The sequence below is a fragment of the Syzygium oleosum genome, unplaced genomic scaffold, assembly GCF_021117445.2.
Source record: "Syzygium oleosum isolate NSW1041296 unplaced genomic scaffold, Sole_v2.1 Sole_v2.05, whole genome shotgun sequence".
NCBI classification, from domain to species: domain Eukaryota; kingdom Viridiplantae; phylum Streptophyta; class Magnoliopsida; order Myrtales; family Myrtaceae; genus Syzygium; species Syzygium oleosum.
The window spans coordinates 14,445,444-14,465,075 of NW_026607489.1; the positions used below are offsets into that span (position 1 = coordinate 14,445,444).

The window sequence follows — 19,632 nt, forward strand, 5'->3', positions numbered from 1 at the left end:
GTTGTTTTTCTGTACTTTCTTTGTATAAAAACATTTCTGCAACTTAAGGATACGATATGGTTTGCTCAGCGAATTTGCGTATCGAGTAGAAATTTGAGCCGATAATCCTCAGTGACCTCCAAAGCTTAGCTGTGATGGATATCCAAATGTGATATGAGTTCGCACAACGAATGCGGTGAAACAGTTGAACAAATGTGCTCGCCACTTGGTGAAGGAAAGTGTAGACAAGCACGAAATGGGTAAGCTGTAGATGATTCTAGCTGTGATGGATCAGGAAGTAGAGCTCAAAAGACAGACGAAGAGTCAAAGGTGAACAGATCATCCTCCTCTACCATGAACCATACATCTTACATTAGATACAAAACTGGAGAACCTACAGGGAAACAATCATGTGTCTATATATATAAATTCACATCTGAGCAGCACCACCCTTTGAGAGTTGAGAACAGCAAGCAGAGGAACCGATAGCTTGCAGCAACGGAGAACACACGACACACAGCATCACGTCCTCCGGAGCCAAGTTACTGCGGTAGCACGCTTCCAATTCACAAATGTCATCTGTATCGCACATAAGGCCGAAGGAAGGACTTGTCCAGGGGACTGTCCCACCTCACCGACTCCCACCATTCCTTCTCATCTTTCCCAACATGAATTGCCTGAAGAGAATTAACCTTGCCACCAGGTAGTTCACCGTGATGAGGGAGGCGCACATGAAGCGCTATCCTTTCTAGCTTCTTGCATTGTTTCAGTGTTACATTTTGGAGAGACTTACACATTATCGTCCTCCTACATATGCTTTTCAGTGCCTGAAGATCCCTTAAACATAAGGTCCTTAACTTAGGGAGGCTTAAAGTGGAAGTAAGATCATCTACTTCCGTCACTGCTATGACCTCCTCCATCACTTCACATTCTTGAATGTGAAGATTTTCTAGGTTTGAAAGGAGGAGCAACAGTGTGTGGGTCAGGAGGTTCTTCATTTTGCAGCACTTGTAGATGTAGACTGTTTTGAGACCCCAAAAGGCGTAACCTTCAGAGATCCACCCTGGCAAAGGCCTTGCAGCAGCAGCAACTGTCTCGACCAGAGCATGCAGGTCATCTAACGCATCCAATTTCAGATACTCAAGGCTTCGCAGTGGAGCGTAATAATCTGAAGGAGAACTCGAGGACAATAGCACCAGATGCTCCATCCCGCGGATTCTCTTTAGCCCGCATACCCTCAACTTAAAGTCTCTGATACTCGGAATGTCCATCAAGCTTCTCATGCCATCCAGAGGATCTTTGATGCTTAAACACTCGATGCCTTTCGGGAACAGAGGAAGCTCTTCACCTCCTCCTTCCTTGACACAACAAGCGCCCAGCCTCACAGTTTTACTGCAGATAGGAGGACCAAAGACCCTGGAGGCATTCTCCTCTTTGTATATAATTGGCAGTATTAGTTCCCACTGCTTGGGACCGCCATCCCCGTCCCGTAGCTTTAGATATTCCACATATGCATTATATTCTCTGATATCCTTAAACCTGCACCTCACTTTCTCCAACCTTTTCAGACTGATTAATTCCCTCGCATTCTTCACTGTCAAGCTCCTGTCCGCACTCTTAAGGTCGAGCTGTTTCAGATGAGAGAGTTTGGGCAGAATTCCATCAGGCATTTCTTTTAGTTTTGAATAGCCAGCATCCAGGGTTCTGAGATTCACCAGTCCCTCTAGTCCCGCAGGAGCTTTCGTAATACCACTCCAAGATAGGTCCAATGTTCTTAACGCCCTCAGTTTCACCAATGAAGGCGCGTACCTTAGTTTCTCGCATTTATGCAGCAATAGTGCGCTGAGGTTATGCAAGTCAGAGATCGACTCAGGCAACATCTCAATCCCCGTATAAGACAGGTTCAGAACCTTTAGAGCAGGCATGCGGCTAAAGAACGAATGATGGATCTTTTTCAAGAAGTAATTATTATTCATGAGGACTGCCAACAGCCGAGGACAACTTGGTGATACCCCTGCCGGTATCTCCTTTATGAAATTATGCATTAGAGATACTCTCTCTAAGTCCTCTGTCCATTCTTCCTCACTCGGCAGTTCCCGCAAACCCAACCCAGATTTTATCATTGATTGGGAGCGCACCATACTTATAGCCATGTCCCTAACTAAATCATGAATCTTCAAATAGTCGCATTTATAATAAGCATTCGATATTTTAATTCTTTCTAGCAGGCACACGTTGACTAACTTATTGATGATGGTGTAGGCCCTATCGTACTCCGCTTCCCAACTTTTGGAGTCGCTTAGCAATCCGACCATGAAAAAATCTCGTATCAAGTTCTCTCTCGATATTCGGTGATCCTCAGGGTATAGTGCAAGATGTAGGAAACACCGCCGCAGCATCAGATCACTCAGACGTGTATAACTGAACTTTAAAACTCTAAATACCTTCTCCTCCATACAGTCTTCATTAAATCTCGCTTCTCTTAACTCATTTAGCGCATTTCTCCACTCCTGGATGTCTGTCGTTCCTCTCATGCTTCCTGAAACCACCACGATCCCCAGAGGCAATCCCCCGCATTCCTCTATGACAGATCGTGCGACACTTTCCACTCCCGGAGAGAAGACAATTGGGTGTCCAAGATTCCTCATGAACAAGTTCCAGGCTTCATCCTCAGGAAGAGGCTCCAATTTGATCACGTCACTGCATGCCATTTGCTTACACAAGTTTAAGGATCGACTTGTCAGAATTAACTTGCATCCATTGAAGCCAAGCTGAATTCCCACCTCTTCTAGACTATACGAGCACCATACGTCATCCAGAATAAGGACATGTCTCTCTCTCTTCAGAAAGTGTGACAATTCTGCTGCCCGTTGAATATGGTCATCGACGTTCAACAGGGTATGGTCTAGACATTTGGCTATCTTATCCTGCAACATATGAACACTGCACTCTTGGGAAACCGTAACCCAAAGGACCTTCCCATTGGTGCTTTCCTTTAGTAGATGATTGTGGATGTGGGTGACAAGGGCCGTTTTCCCAACACCGCCCATTCCACAAATGCCGATCTTCAACACTTTGTCATCTCTCAGGCGAGATAATACCTTATTCAGATTCTTCTGAAAAGCGTCCCCTGATAATTCCACTGTCGGAAGCTCATATCCAATGTTCTCCTCCGCAATTAATGTGAGTCCACAAGTGAATTCACCTTGCTTTTGAAGTTCATCCACCTGTTTGATCAACTCCTTCACACTATTTACTAAGTTCACGTGTGAATACCATCTTCTATCTGCGACTTCTCGCTCTAAGCATGATACTTTGGCTTTTGTCCTTTTCACGTCTCGTAGCCAGTCATCAACTTCTCTCTTCCTCTTCCTTCCGAGCTTAGATTCTTCGTTTTTTACTTGTGAAACTACATCATCTTCCTTACCGGTTAACTTGTCCCGTTCGCAGAGAAGTGTTTGCATCTTCTGGTCAAGACCAGTGTAATTCTTTATGAGCTCAAAAATGCCAAGTATCGTCGACGGTTCCATTCCTAAGACAGGGAAAGAACAGCTTGTAAGTCAACCTCTTCCATTTTCCTTCCACCCCCCACCCACAATCACTTTGGCCTATATGATATTGCTAAACAAAGATCTGAAGATCATATATACAAAATAATACGTGCCCACACACACAAACACATATTCCACACACACAAACTTATCGTTTCTGCTAAATTTTAAGGGCAAAGGCACCTCAATGATCATCATCTCTGCGGACAAGTTTATTACTAAACATGCAACGAAATTGGACACTTTCAGAAAAACTGGAGAGTACGAACAAGAGTACCTTGAGCCAAGTCAAAGTGGGCTAAACAAGTTGCTGCACTGCAAGAAAATTTCTAGAGAGAGAAGCTTTGAGCTATGGCGGAGAAAACACCCCCATTCTGTGGTGACATCATATGATTCAAACGAAGCAGATGCAAGAGTTTCAGTGCACGAGGGTAGGAAAAAAGGATGGAGGAAGACCGAGGACTACTTAAGTCAGTCCACTCGACAGTAACACTAGAACTCAAGTCGACCCATCGCTTGAGGACTTAAGTCATTCCAGTCGCTCCATTGAGCAACAAAGTCTTCAATGGAAAATGCTTGGGTAACCGTCCTCCGTCATCAAACCAAATAACGGGCTACTATTCACCGTTCATTAACCTCCTTTGCCGGTTTGTTTCACATGATTTCCTCCTCGGATAAATGTACTGCGCTTTCCACCACTTGATGGTCTTACTCATACAGGAAATTAGTTATGTAATAGTGATAAACATAAACACAGTGTATTGAGTTACTTTTAAATAAATGACATATACTAATATTTCGAAACGATAATACCGGAAACGTATCATCTAGTTTACTTGATTTAAATATTATATATAAAGAAGTTAGGATATGTAAATTGATGTCGCGTAAAAATAATAAATTTAAATCATTTGGCGTCAGATGTCTCATTGATTTTACACCAACTAGTATGATGCGTTTTAAAGTCGTGTAGGTACAAATATCGTGCTGGCAGAGGTCGATTGGGGCTGCCTACTTTGTTAAATAAGGGCACTAATATTGGAAGATGTCGCAATATTGCAATGATAGGTGACTCTTTTACCATCTCAAACTAGCATGGTCCATTTCAATGCCACACATGCACGCATGAATCGATTATAAATATATATATATTAGTGTAATATCTTCAAGGTCGTAATTTTAACATAAAACCCACAAGTAAATTGACTAGTCAGCATTAAACGAATAAATTGAAGAACTTATCCCGTATATTTCTTTCATTTTACAAAGTAGTCTTTAACTTACATTAGAATAATTGTCTAACGTAAATAATAGTTATGTAACATGATTTGAGAACTGATTGTCTAACGTAAATAATAGTTATGTAACATGATTTGAGAACTGATTATGTAAAGAATAAATAACACCGATAATGTTTTTTTTTTTGATCGAAGTATTGGTGCTTTTTAAATAAGTCCAATTTTGTAAGTTCATAGACTTTAATTTTTTGTCAATTCCTATCGCGAAAATATATATCTATTGGTGGAACTATTAGACAAAAAGGTCGGTTTAATGGTCATGGTTATTTTTAGGTTAATGGTATTTTTGAGGATATGAAATGACAGAAACGGATGAGAAGAAAACTATTTTAAAAAAAAAGGTATGAAATGAAGAGCGACTGATTTGCTTGGTTTCCGGTCTTACAGTTGGAAAACTTGTGGTCACTATTGCTCCGTCATTCCTAAAACTGACGGAGCGGTCATTGTAGCAGGATCCTTATTCAATTGCTGTGCTTTGTTTCGGTTCGGAAATTGCATGCATCATTCCTTGGACCAAGTAAAGCCATTTTCTCCTTGTAACATTAAAATGCGGATCCGTGCATGACTTGAAAATTTGAGACTTGAATCCGATACGGAAAATGACAAACAGTTTTTAAACTTTGACCCAATATGTAATTTGATTCATGAATTTTTAATTTATTTAATATAGTCCATAAACTTTAGCCTAATATTCAATTTGGTCACTGAACTTTTAATTTGTTCAATAAGGTCCATGAACTTTTAGCACATGTTCAATTTAATCTCTAAACTATTTGAAAATGTTCAATGTAGTTCTTCCATTAATTCAAGTTCAAGGACTACATTGAACATTTTCATATTGTTTAGGGACTAAATTGAACATGTACTAAAAGTCCAGAAACCACATTGAACAGATTAAAAATTCATGGACCAAATTGAACATTAGGTTAAAGTTCAGGGACTACATTGAACAAATTAAAAGTTCATGGATCAAATTGCACATTAGATCAAAATTCATGGACTGTTTGTGTCATTATCACCGATAAAATTGGTCCGAAAAATGACGATGTTTCGCCCATGTTGTGCCGGATCAATCCTCTCTTAGTTCACCCGGCATGCCATCTACTAAATTTTAGTGGGGGGAAATACATCTTGTTCTTTTGGATGTTTTCATTTTGGTCCCCATGCTTTCATTTGTTTCCGATTTGGACTCTACAAAATTTACAAAAAAGACCTACCAAAATGGTTTGTGGAATCTGGGGGACGAATCGGAAGCAAAATACCTGGATCAAGGACTAAAATGAAGAAAGCGGAAGTAAATATGGATGGGAATGAAGAACTGCCCACAGTACAAGGTCAAAAGCATAATTTTTGTCCCTTCTTGTCGAACCTCTTCTGGTCAAAGCTTAAACCCTTCACCACAGCGAAGCTCCGGTCTCGTGAAAGCCCCTACCAGTCCGGCGGTCCCCCAGCTCTCGCAGCGATGGCCCTAAGATACTTCATCAATGTCCTGAAAAGTCGTCGGAACCCCTCGAGGATCAACACGTTCTTGATGAGATCCTACTCCGCCTACGGAAGGTTCGTCAAGAAGGACCTCTTCTCAAGAATCAGCCCCATCGGCGACCCGAACCAGAGCGTCGCGCCGGTTCTTGATAAGTGGGTCGAGGAGGGCAACAAAGTCAAGGGCTTTGACCTCAAGAGCATCATTCGCGACCTCCGATCTCGTAGACGATATACCCATGCCCTTCAGGTGACTTCTCTCTCTCTCTCTCTTCTTGTTTGTAGTTTTTCCCTTGTGTCATTTTCCATTGATAAAGCGATGGGTAGCTCTTGCTCGCGAGAAGGTGCAGGAAAGTAATGGTTGATACTTGCTGATCAAGGGACTGTCTGGGCTTTGATTCTTTTGTTCGAAAAGCTTAAAACTTTCTGTAACATGTAAATTTTGACAGGGAAATGCACACACTTTTTTTGTTTTATAATTCTTTTAAGATTTATGTAATGGAGTACTAAAGAGTTCATTCTCATGCTCTGCTTTCTAGCGGGCACCTGTTTTGATATTTCCATGATTGTCGAGAAATGTTTAGATGCTGGCGGAGCGACGATCGTTCCGTGTTCGCCCAAGCCCATCTTACTTGCGAAATGTTGTCACTTTGAAAGGGAAAAACGAAATCCGTAAATTGTAATGTGTGCCGTGTGGTGATTGGCTTGATTGGACGGGAATGCCATGTTTCAAGAGTACATCGAACTTGTCTCATGTCCAAGGATAACAGAATTTAGATAAGAGGCTAGAGCTTATGAACTGCCTCTCACTTTCTAGTAAGACCAACGTTTGGACTCTAGGACAAATGAGCAGATGAAGCTAGTAATGACGTTTGTTGTTGCTTCCTAGAATAGATTGAGCACTAATCAGCTATCCGAATTAGCATCGTTTTCTGAGGACACCACTGTGATTTACAGAGAATTATTTTCATGTCCTCTTTGTTTCGTTTTTTGTAAAAATATTGTCTACTTAACGTCATCCACGGTGGACTTTGCTCTCCCTATGAGTAGACCCACAAAGTGAAGCAAACTCAAGATTCATACATTCGCCTTGCATATGCAGAAGTTTTTGGAATATTGCAGCTTTTATGAGTCTTAGATGCTGAGTTTTGGTTCGGCCATAAAAAATTTCTTCTGTACATGATTTTTCTTTCTCCCCACACAGGTTCCTGAGTGGATGAGCAGCAAGACAGAAGGGTTCTTAACGCCAGCGGACCATGCTCTGAAGCTAGATCTAATTGGTAAAGTTCAAGGGGTGGATGTTTCAGAAAATTATTTTAATAGCTTAAGGGATCAAGACAAAGTTGAGAAAACATATGGTGCTCTTCTGAATTGTTATGTCAGGGATTGCGCTGCTGATAAATCTCTTTCCCTTCTGCAAAAAATGAAGGAGACGGGTTATGCTTTGACTGCTCTGACGTACAATTGTGAAATGTGTCTCTACACAAACATTGGCCAGCTCAAAAAGGTTCCCGACGTGCTTTCAGAAATGAAGGAAGCCAATATTTCTCCCGATAACTTCAGCTACAGAATTTGCTTGAGTTCTTACGGTGCGAGATCTGATCTGGACAATATGGAGGATCTTCTGAAAGAAATGGAGCACCTACAGCATGTGTCCGTGGACTGGTCCACTTATGCAGTTGTGGCTAATCATTTCATAAAAGCTGGCATCAAAGAAAAAGCTCTGATTTATCTGAGAAAATGTGAAGAGAATGTGTAAAGAGACTCACCTGGATATAACCATTTAATTTCACTCTACGCAAGTCTTGGGAACTGCAAGGAAGTGAAGAGGTTGTGGGCCCTTAGAAAAGCCAATCGCAAGAGGCAGTCTAACAAAGATTACATTACAATGCTAGGTTCCTTAGTGAAGCTTGGGGAGATCGAAGATGCTGAGAAATTGCTTCGCGAATGGGAAGCGTCTTGTGAATTCTACGATTTCCGCGTGCCAAATACTCTCCTTATTGGATACTGTCGGAAGGGATGGCCTGAAAAGGCCGAGCAAATGCTACGTGGCATTGTCAAGCAAAGGAAAACTGCCATACCAAATAGTTGGTCCATTGTTGTGGCAGGTTACGTAGACAAGGATAACATGGAGAAGGCATTTGAGTGCATGAAAGAAGCCCCGGCTTTACAGTCCCAAAGCAAAGCATGGCAACCAAAAACCCAGGTGGTCTCAATCATACTGAATTGGGTTAAAGTGAACAGAGCCAGTGAAGCAGAATCGTTCCTAAGTTCATTGAACACTGTACCGAGCTTCGATCAAAAGACCATCAATCTGTGGGAGATGGTCAGTGCTGATGGCTCCAGCCTCCAATGAGGATATTATGCAAGAGGAGAACCTTTAAAAGGAAAAAGGTTGGATTTAACAAACAAAATGGTTGCGTTCAGGATTGAGAAAACCGGTCGGTATATCTTTCAATCTGCTTGTTGACGTTCCACATTTCGGTGTCCCGTTGTGAACCGAGAAGAAGAGTGCCTACTCCTGGAAAATATCCGGGCTTTCTCTTTCTCTCTAGTATATTTTTTAATGTTCCACAATAGCACTTTCATTTTTGCTTTTGCCAGGGATGTTGTTGCCGTGTCTCCTCCCGTACAAAGCATTGCTGCCATTTCCTTTGCTGCCGCTTCGTCACTGACCTCACAACACTCGCAGTTACTTTACATTCACCGCCTTTTAGGAGTTGTAATTGGTGAGTTACAATGCAGGAAAGCATTCCTTCCCCATTCTCGGATGGAAGTGTGGAAGTGAAGTGACAATCGGTATTTCCTTTCGATTTTATGTATCCGATGCAGCAGTCTGTGACACGACTTTGTAAACATGCGCCATGAAATGCCAAGACAAAGGGTGGACAATGGCCAGGGTTTCGACGCACGGAAGGAAAAGGAGAACGCATCGGCGAACGCACTGGCCATCGAAGAAGAGAATGCAAGACCCAGGATTCATGGAAGAACAATGGGGAAAACACTGTTGTGTCGATCACTTTCCTATTTTCCTTGTTTTTCTCTTTGTTGTAAGTGAATAGGGCGGTGGTTTATAGAATGAACAATATAGTCTGGGTGCATTTGTTTTGCAGTAAATGAATAATTTAGAAAATAATTTTTAAAAAATATTCGCTTGTATCACTTACAAAAAAGAATGAACCAAAAGTATATTCATTGTCCACAAAAATGTTTAGGCATAAATTGTTGTCGATAGTGAATATATTTTTTATCAATTAATTATTTCAAACGATACAAGCGATTATTTTTAGAAAAATATTTTTTAAATTATTTTTTTTTTCCGTAAAACAAAATCACTCTTTGTATCAATGACTAATATTCCGTTACGCCACTGCTTTCATTCTTCATATGTGATCACTATGCACATATTCCTGGTCTTTGGTAGGAATACCCTTTTCATAGAGTGGGAAACCTTTAGTTTAGAGGTATTTACCTTGCCACGTCACGTGGTGAAAGAGTAGCATCGGCTTCTCATTCTCGCTTCATTGGGTGGTGATCCCAATTCTCGCTTCGTTGGGTCAAACTTTGTGGGCGATTAATTTTGTTTTATGCGAGAATAGTGATCACCACCTCCAGAAAATAGAAAACAAAACTAATCGCTTTTGTTTACCAAGTTATACTTTGCATACCATATTTGATCAAGAGATACAACTTAGTCCATTTTTGGCTCTTTTTTTTCTTTTTGCGAGACTAGAGGAGAATACGGATCGTCCAGGTCTAGAATTTTCTAGTACTGGTAAAGAGCAACTGCATCCTATTTTTGAATTTTTTTTTGGGAAACATCCTTCGGATTCATGGGAAATTTCCCATAGATTAGACGATTTTTTTACTTCTTATTATTCGCAAAGGCCACATGCAAAACCATATCTCCACACTAAAATGCAAACAAACTTGGTGCGGTTCTTTCCTCTACAATTCGATGACAAACTAATTGAGAATAATAATGAGGAAAAGAGAAATGTGGAATTTGTATATATTTCGATGTATACAATGGAGAGTACATCAGCTTATTTATAGGTTTTATGAGATGACTATTGAATATAACATATATCAATTAAGATATGCACAAGCAAAGGGAGATATAGGGAAAATTTCAATTAAGGACCCTAAGTGGGGTCAAATTCTCAAAAGAGGGCCCAAAGTGAATATAGTGTCAAATAAGGGCCTGAAGTGCCCAATCAGTCTCAAATAAGGACCCGAAGTGCCCAAAAAGTCTCAAATAAGGGCCTGGGTCGCCTGCCGGTCAAAATGCCCGCCGGCCGGAGAGAATGTTACTATTCCGGCACCGGAATAGTAATTTTTTAATTATTTTTTCTTTTCTGTTTTTCCTTTTCTGTTTTTTTTCTTTTCCTTTTCCTTTTCGTTTTTTTTTCTTCTCTTCCTCTGCCGGCCATAGCCGGAGCCGGCGGAGGTTGCCGGCCTAAGGTGAGGCCGCCCTCGCCGGCGTCGGGCGAAGGCCGCCCTCACCTGGGCTGGGCAAGGTCGGCCTCGCCAGATCTGGCGAGGGCTTGGCCCCTCCGGCCGCTGGCAAGGCTCGACCTCGCCGGCCTCGAGCGAGGCCGGTCTCGCCTACAACGGCAAGGCTGGCCTCGCCCGACGCCGGCGAGGTCAAGCCCTCGCCAGATTTGGCGAGGCTCGACCTCGCCCAGCAATGGCGAGGTCAGTCTCGCCTGCAACAGCAAGGCCGGCCTCGCCAGCGGCCGGCGGGGCCGAGCCCTCGCCAGAACTAGCGAGGCTCGACCTCGCTGTTGCTGGGCGAGGTCGAGCCTCGCCAGCGATCGGCGGGGCCGAGCCCTCACCAGATCTGGCGAGGCTCGACCTCGCCGTCAACTGGCGAGGCCGACCTTGCCTAGCCCAGGCGAGGGTGGCCCTCGCCCGACGCCGGCAACCTCCACCAGCCCCGGCTTTGGCCGGCGGAGGAAGAGAAGAAACAAAAAAGAAAAAGAAAAGGAAAAGAAAAAAAACAGAAAAGGAATAAATAAAAAATTTACTGTTCCGATGCCGGAATAGTAACATTCTCGCCGGCCGGCGGGTATTTTGGCCGGCCGGCGACCCAGGCCCTTATTTGAGACTTTTTGAGCATTTCGAGTCCTTATTTGAGACTGATTGGGCACTTCATGCCCTTATTTGACACTATGTTCACTTTGGACCCTCTTTTGAGAATTTGATCCCACTTGAGGTCCTTAATTGAAATTTTCCCGGAGATATACATGCAATCTTGATAGATTCATAGAATCGATAGAATTATTAAATTAAATCCTTAATTTTCACTAACAAAACTAAAACATGTAAAAAAAATTGGACTTTAGAAATCTAAAAAGGAAATTACCAGTGCACCTTGAGCCAAGCGCATCGCTACCTGTCGTAGGCTTGCAGCCCTCCTTGCCGTGCGTGAGTCGGCCTTGCACGCGGCGGCCGTGGACCATTTTCTCTTTCTATTTCCCTTTGAAATCCTCTCAACATTCTCTTCATTCTTTTATTAACTTCATGAGTTCTTCCAATCTATCAATCCCTCTATCTTCACACACGGCTGCAAAGCAACAGTCGACTTACCTTATAATATCACTCGTTCAATCAAACATGCTCGATTATTTGTGATTTTCACACACCCTGAAAATGATCTATCTCATTGAACAAGTGACGCAACGCAAACATAAATCACGAGGTGTTAATGTTTGACGTAGTACTTTCTCGCATGGAACCCCGCCAACTATCTGCAAATACGCTGGAGTCCACTAAATGTGTAAAAGAAAAGCACAAAACTGAACAATTATGAATGGCAGAGGCTAGCAAACCTAACTCCTGTATATGGCTTCGGTAGGTAGTGGAGAAACAAGATGACCGAGCAACCAAAGTCTCATCAGCAAGCCCAATACTGCACAAGTGCACATAAGGCTTAAGGAGGGACTTCTCCCTGATATGGTCCCACTCCTCCTGTTTCCACCATCCCATGTCATTGTAATTGATCTCTATCCGTCGGAGATTATGAGACCAGCGGAAGAATGATAAGAAGATGGTGGTTCCCCATCTCGAGGGAGGCATACACCGAGTGGAATCCTTTCCATTTTGAAACGCCCTTTTGAGTGTTGTATACCCAAGAGGAGCACAGACTATTGTGCTGCTACATATGCTTTCCAGCGCGTGTAAATCCCTTGACACTAAAGTCCTTAACTATGGGAGAGTTAAACCAGAAGCTGTTTCGTCTCCTGTCACTTCTATGAGCTCCTCAACTTCGCTGCAGCATTGGATAGAAAGCAAAGCACCTCCAAGTTTGCGAGGAGGGGCAGCAGCATGTGCGTCAGCAGCTTCTTCATTTTGCAGCATTTACTGATTTCCAGCTTTTTCAGACCCCAGAAGGTATTACCTTTGGATAGCGCCTGCAGGAATGCACCCGCAGCAGCAAAGTTCTCTTCTACCTCCACTAGGACGCAGAGGTCCTCAAGTGAATGTAGTCTTAGAAACTCAAGGCTTCGAAGAGCGGTGTATCTGTGTGAGGGGAAATCCATGGGCAGCGGAACCACACACTCCATGGATTTAACTCTCCCAATCATGCAGGCCTTCATGTTGGTTCCCTGGTGAAATGATGGGATGTCCATTAGGCTTCTCAGGCCATCCTCCACAAACCTTTCAATTATCAGCAATTCAACGTTTCTTTGGAGCAGAAGCTGCTCTTCCCATTGCCATCCTTGAGCAATGCAGCTTAATCTCATGATTTTACTCTAATCTTCCATGCCTCCTTTTAGAGCCTCATCATAATCAACACATCCCAGTCTCAAGTCCCACTTCTTTGGACCTTTTTCATCATTCAGATATGCTGTGTACAGATTAAATTCATTTTCATCAGCGAAATTGCATTTTAAAGCTTCCAAGTTTCTCATACTCACGATCTCCCTTCATTCCACATATAATTTACTGCTAAGGTTGAGGTATTGCAGATGTGCAAGTTTCAGCAGAACTCCAAGAGGCAGTTTCCTTAGTTCTGATCCATTTGAATCAAAACTTCTTAGATTTACAGATCTCTTTAACCCTTCAGGTGCATCCCAGATTCCACTTTCACACAGATCTAAAGTTCTTAACTCCTCCATCTTTTCCGCAGACGGGACTAATCCTAATTCCCCGCGCCCCCGGAGCAACAATGCAATGAGGTTCTTCAAGTTGGATGTTGAACATGGCAGAAACTTGATATTTGTCCAAGATAGATCGAGAACTTGGAGAGCAGGCATGTTTTTGAAAAACGCATTGGGTAATGCCTTCAAGGAAGTGTTATTGCTCAAGCAAAGGAACTTGAGTCTAGGACACTTGGGCGCTATCCCTTCTGGGATTTCCTCAACGAGATTTCTCATTAAGGAAACTCCCTCAAGATTCTCTGTCCATTTTGCCTCTTCAGGTATCTCTCTCAAATGCAACCCTGCTTTCGCCATATATCTAGATCTCATCATGTTGATTGCCATGTCCCTGAGCAAGTCATGCATCTTCAATTCCTCTGTTTCTTGTCCTGAGATGTTGGTGCGTTTAACACTTTCCAACAAGCAGACTTTAAGTAATTTATTCACCAACGTATGTCCCCTATCGTACTCCACTTCCCGACTTCTGCTTCATATCAATCGGATATCCATGAAATATCGAATGAGCTCACTTCTTTCAATCATGTAATCCTCAGGATATAATGCCATATGCAGGAAACACCGTTGCGCCATCACATCATTCAGTCGAGTATAGATAAATCTCAAAACACCAAACACCTTCTCTTCCATGCATTCTTCCGTGAAGTGTGCTTCTTTCAATGCTTCTAATGCATTTCTCGACTCATGGATGTCCTCCATCCATCATGCTTCCAGAAACCACCACAATCCCAAGAGCCAAACCTCCACATTCCTGTGCGACAGACCTTGCTATATTTTCTACTTCAGGTGGGAAGACTTTTGTGCGCCCCAGATTCTTCATGAACAAGTGCCAAGCTTCATTCTCGAGGAGAGTCTCTACTCCGACAGAAACTTGGCATTCCATCTGGTTACACACATCCAGCTTCCTGGTTGTCAGGATCAGTTTACACCCGTTCTCGTCTACCGGAAGCCCCAGCTCTTTTAGATCATAAGTATTCCATATATCATCCAAGACAGGACAAATTTTTTTCCCCTCAGGAAGTTTGATAATCTTCCAGTTCGATTAATCCTATCATCCACATTTGACAGATCAAGATTCAGACATTTTGCAATCTTGTATTGCAGCTCGTCAGGGCTACATTTTTGGGATACAACCACTAAACTGACCTTCTGGTTAGTGTTACCCGCCTTCAAAAGCTTATTGTAGATATGTGTTATCAGAGCGGTCTTCCCAACACCTCCCATACCAAAAACTCCAATTCTCCACACGTCATCATTCATCAGGTAAGATAATATCTTTTGCAGATTCTGTCTAAAAGAATCGCCAACTAATTCCTTTGTCAGCAGTTCATATCCCCTGATATAATTTTGTGCGAGTCCGCCACCAAATTCACCTTACTTTCTGAGTTCCTTCACCTCTTCGATCAATTGATTCATACGATTTACCAAGTTGATCGATGAAGTGATTCTTGAGAGAAGTCTCGCATTTGCAACTTCTTGTTCTAAGCTTGAGATTTCATCCTTTTTTCTTCGTACATTGCTCAGCCAATTCTCAACTTCTCTCTTTCTTTTTCTTCCAAGAGTTGACTCCGCGTGTTCTACTTCCACAATTATGTCTCCTTCTCTACTAATAAGACTCTCGAGCTCGCTTTTTAGGATGTGCATCTTCCCACCGGTATCACCATAATTGTTGATGCAACCCCAGACGATTTGAAAATTACGACCAAATTCTGCTAGTGCATTGATTTAGTATTGCATCTTATTACCTGAAAAGGACAAGTTTAGCAGTCCGACGTGGAAGAGAAATTCTATCTATTTTTTATTTTAATGCCATTCTATTGTTGCAATCAACACTAAACCTTTTACTAAGCCAAAAAACAACTGATATTGATTGGGATAAAATTCCCATTCTCCTGAAGAGTTAAACTTGAAGCTGATGTACATACTAATCCTCCATTTTATCTGTTCTCGATATGCAACGAGATATTATTTTAACCGCCAAGAAAACATAAAACAAGTGATAGTCTACGTCACTAATAGTGCACGTCATTGGGAAGATATCAGTTAGAACAACAGCTGAATCGAGTCACAATCAAATTTAATGTGCTGTTTGGCACTAAGGAGATCATTTTGGACGAGTCTAATTAACTAAGCACTTGGAAGCCTTTTGAGAGTGAAAAATATCAGTTAAAACCACTTAGCTGAATCAGACACAATGAACAGAAGTCTTAAACTCAAACCAGATTTGTAGAATCGGGATTTCTTTCCTATGAGCATTATAAAAGGTCGGGACTTTAAACGCCATTCGATAGCAGCGTTGGATTCAGTTTGGATTTCTGACCCAATTTGAAACTATGGAAAAGATACCAACGGAAAACAGGTCATATCCATACAGTTAAAACTTCCACACAGACTGCAAGTTTATGTTTCGGATTTCTACTGAAGTTTCTGGGCTGAGGCACATGAAGGATCACCATCCAAACATGCATTAGTCTCGTGTAGACAAATATTGCTATTCAGCAGGTCTATATTTTCAAGATTCTTCATGACTGGATGATCGGGAGAATGAACTTTTTTCCTTTTTAATATGTCAGATATAGGGGAGCCAAACTCAGGCAGGCCTGATTGCATCAAACACTATAAAAGCTACCCTCTTCTTTAGCTCAAGGAATCATCACGACCGGACATATTACGTCAAGTAATGAACAAATTCGGATGACGAACTTCTGCACATAGATTTAACAAGTGTACCTCGACTCGGGCTTGCTGATTCCAGAGAAGGAAGGGCCAGTACGCTATGGAGAAGCAGGCAAAAGCTTCTGTCGAAATAAAGAAAATGGAATTTTCTTTTGTTTTTGTTTTGACCCCCCAAAATATCTATAGATCAGGAAAACTCATCATGTCCAACGGTTCAAGTTCCAGGAAAGAGAGAAATGAAGAAAGTCGGTCAATCCCTTTCAATCCCTTTGCTTCTAGATGTGGTTTGACTTGCCGGCCTTGCAAGACAGAGTCGATGATCCTTTGGCTCTTTATATATATCACCTACACTTGATGTGGCTAACTCCGGATTTTTTCTTCAATTCTTCCCGTCCTCTCCCTTCCTTTTTCTTTCTTGAATTGACCCGCGACTCATCAGAGCGCATAACCTCTTTAAATTCTTTCCTTCCTAATCTCTTCTACCTGCAGAGTCTCACTGTGCAAATCCAGAGCCGGTTGCTTTAGTTTTCATGGATAGATATCTAGGCACTTTAGACGGAGGGGTCCAACGTCGCCCACCCCAGGCGAGGGCCTCGCCGGGGCCGGCGAGGGTCGCCGGGCTTCGGGAAGGCCCAGGCGACCTCCACCGGCCCTTCCCGGCGGTTGTGGCGGAGGCCACCGGTGACGGCGAGGGCTTGGCCACAGCCGCCGTGGGTCTTCTCCTTCTTTTTATTACTATTATTATTATTATTTAGTTTATTTTTTAAATTTAATTTAAATAAAAATTAAAAATTAAAAATAAGCCGAAAGAGAAAATATTAAAATAAGCCACGTCAGCACTACTGTCGCGACCTAAATTTATCAGGCTAATGGATTATTAAGTCTAAGCTTAACTCGGGTCCTCCTAAGCCCTACCAATTCGCAACTTAGGTTTAAGTTTTTTAACATACAAAAATTTTCATACTTGGAGTCGCCACTAATCTATTTGTGGTAGGTCGATTAGAAACCTAAATAAAATATAGAGAAATATGTTTTATTCCTACGAACCAGAGATTTTAAGCTCGGGGACTTGGTTACGCTAATCTAGTCTAACGCCCTTTCGGTACCTTTTCTTTTCAAAAAATGTCTATGCAGGGAGTCTGAATCCATTTTATTACCTAATCACTAACATGTGAGGTGTTCATGCGGGCGCGCAAACCACCAATTTAACACCCAAGAAAGCAATAAATAGATTGCAAGATTAGGAGAATGACATACCTTAATGCAACGCAAGCATCTGCATTGTTAATAGAAAATCATACAGACAATCCTAATATGATTTCTAATTAACAAAACAAGGCACTCGAGGTGTTCTTTAGGGTTTGCGCTTTATTAAAATGCAAACTAACTTATATGTAATGACGTGCAAAAATGACATGCGATTAATACAACCTAGCATGCGAATTGTATGTCATGCGACGACGTGACCTAATTCTAATGACGGACAAATGATTTATTTTTGGTATTTTCCAATGAAATTCGAAATTAAAAGATGCCTAAAACAACATGCAATTTAACAACTTCTTTTTTTTGATATTTTTATTATTAAAATTCGAAATTATTGAATATCCTAAATAATCCATTAAGATTAAAATAATCTCTAATTTAAACTAGGAAATATGCTACCCTAGATCCCAATTTAAATCAAACAATTATCTTATTCTTTTAGATATATTAAGGATTCCTTAAGCATGCAAAATTTCTAATTTAAATCCTAACTAACATATTTTTGGATTTTCTTTATTTAAAAGGAAAGCAAACAAACAAAGATAACAAACGCACTCAAACAATCCACGCAATCCGCAAGATTCTTCTTATCAAATTTGAATTAGGAAAGGAAATCAAACTAACGGTCATATCTATAGAGCTATTGATATCAACGGAAAGCCGATTGTTCGAATTTGGAAAGCAGATAAAATCTGTTATCCCATCCAAGTGATTATGAATAAGATAACTATTTTTCCGCATCGCCGCATATTGTACCTCAGGGATAAGGTCGGATAGTCGGCCAGATACGTTGCCAAATTAGGAATAATTCCTAATTTTGGGTATTTTCGAATGTTGCGGATATCACAAAATTATCCTAAAATATCTAGCTATCCACAGAATATTCACCAAAATATTTGAAATATCAAAAAAACTAGGAAAACAAATATTCAGAAAAATATCGGATAACGTTCTTACCTAATTTCGGGATATTTCCAAATTTGACCTCGCGGATCGGGATTGCGGATCGGGATGACCGACGGCGGGTGGACCGGCGGCGATGGTGGTGACGACGATGTTGCTCGCGGTGGTGCTCGCGGTGGGCTTTACAATGGTGTGGCTCTCCGTCAAGGACTGGCTCGCGGGCGGTAGTGAGGAGCTGGTCGTCGGGAATACTTTGAAAGGGCCCAAAAACCTGCAAAAGAGACGATGAAAGCTTGCTGGTTGCTGCTCGGCCACGGTGCAGACTCACGGCTGAGAGGTGGCTGGACGATGCAGGGACTTGATGAAATCGCTTGGGGTTGCTGTGGCTTCAGAATTGCTGGTGTTCGCGAGACCAGCTGGACGCGTCGTGGACGACCAGCAAAGATGGCAGGAGGAAACCTCTAGCGGAGGGACTGATTCCTGTGCGACGTTGGAGCTGTTCTTCGCGTGGATCTCTCCGTTTTTCTTTCTTTTTTCGCTCCTGTTGTGGCAGTGAAGGATCTGGCTTTTGCCGAACTTGTCTGCAAGTGGATGTTTGACCAAATTGTCAAACTGCACTCACCAGGATGAGTACAAGCATCACCACTTCATCCATCTTCGATCTCCAAGGGTGCTGCCATATTCCTCTCTAGGCTTCCGGTCACGATTTCTCTCTTGAAGCCGTCTCTCTCTCTCTCTCTCACTTTGCTCCCGCTCTTGCTCACGTGTTTCGCTCTTGCTCTCAGGAATTGTCTTCTGTAAATTATCAGAGCCCTCCACTTGATTGAGGGGTATAATCACATATTTATATCGCAACCCTAAGTTAATTGGCTTGGCTTCCTAGTCCTAATGGGCTTAGGCTTAGGCTTTTATCCTTTAATTTTTATTTAATTCCAAATGGGCCGAATTAATTTGAACTTTTCTCTAATTAAGCTTGATGGTCTGATTTAGGCTCACATTAAGACAACCAAGGCCTTTTAGACTTGTGAATTTTGGCCTCCAATCCCTTGAGTGAGCCGAGTGCTCGAGCTCGGTTTACGCGATGAATTTTCAGCTTTCTCGCCACCGCCGGTCCGATACAGAATGCAACTAACCTATATGAACTTAAACTATATGCTATGCAATTTTAATATTTTTGTGTAGGGGTTAAAATTTAATCTCTAATTTTCTATTAAATGGTCGATCGAAATTTAGGTGTCAACAACCACGTCAGCGTTTTCCGTTAACAAATTTGACGGTGTTAACTTTAGGATTCAATTGGATCAATTTGACAAGTTT

The 19,632-nt window shown here is 42.0% G+C and overlaps 2 protein-coding genes and 2 pseudogenes across 3 annotated transcripts in view; 1 reads left to right on the forward strand and 3 right to left on the reverse strand.

Annotated features, from left to right (window-relative positions):
• LOC115664680 (probable disease resistance protein At4g27220) overlaps nt 1-19,632 on the reverse strand; it is a 37,203-nt gene that overhangs the window by 8,738 nt on the left and 8,833 nt on the right. The gene's annotated exons all lie outside the window — the stretch shown is intronic.
• On the reverse strand, nt 241-3,998 carry LOC115663995 (probable disease resistance protein At4g27220). Its single transcript, XM_056311350.1, has 2 exons — nt 3,808-3,998; nt 241-3,511 (listed from the first exon to the last, which is right to left on the reverse strand). Exon 2 carries the CDS (start codon nt 3,507-3,509, stop codon nt 555-557), a length of 2,955 nt encoding a protein of 984 aa, XP_056167325.1. The 5' UTR covers nt 3,510-3,511; nt 3,808-3,998; the 3' UTR covers nt 241-554.
• LOC115668737 (pentatricopeptide repeat-containing protein At4g21705, mitochondrial-like) lies at nt 6,236-9,246 on the forward strand (annotated as a pseudogene).
• LOC130138150 (probable disease resistance protein At1g15890) lies at nt 13,942-16,661 on the reverse strand (annotated as a pseudogene).

Coding starts and splice junctions, on each gene's coding strand:
- LOC115663995 (XM_056311350.1), bottom strand. CDS start 3,509: ATGGAACCGTCGACGATACTTGGCATTTTTGAGCTCATAAAGAATTAC.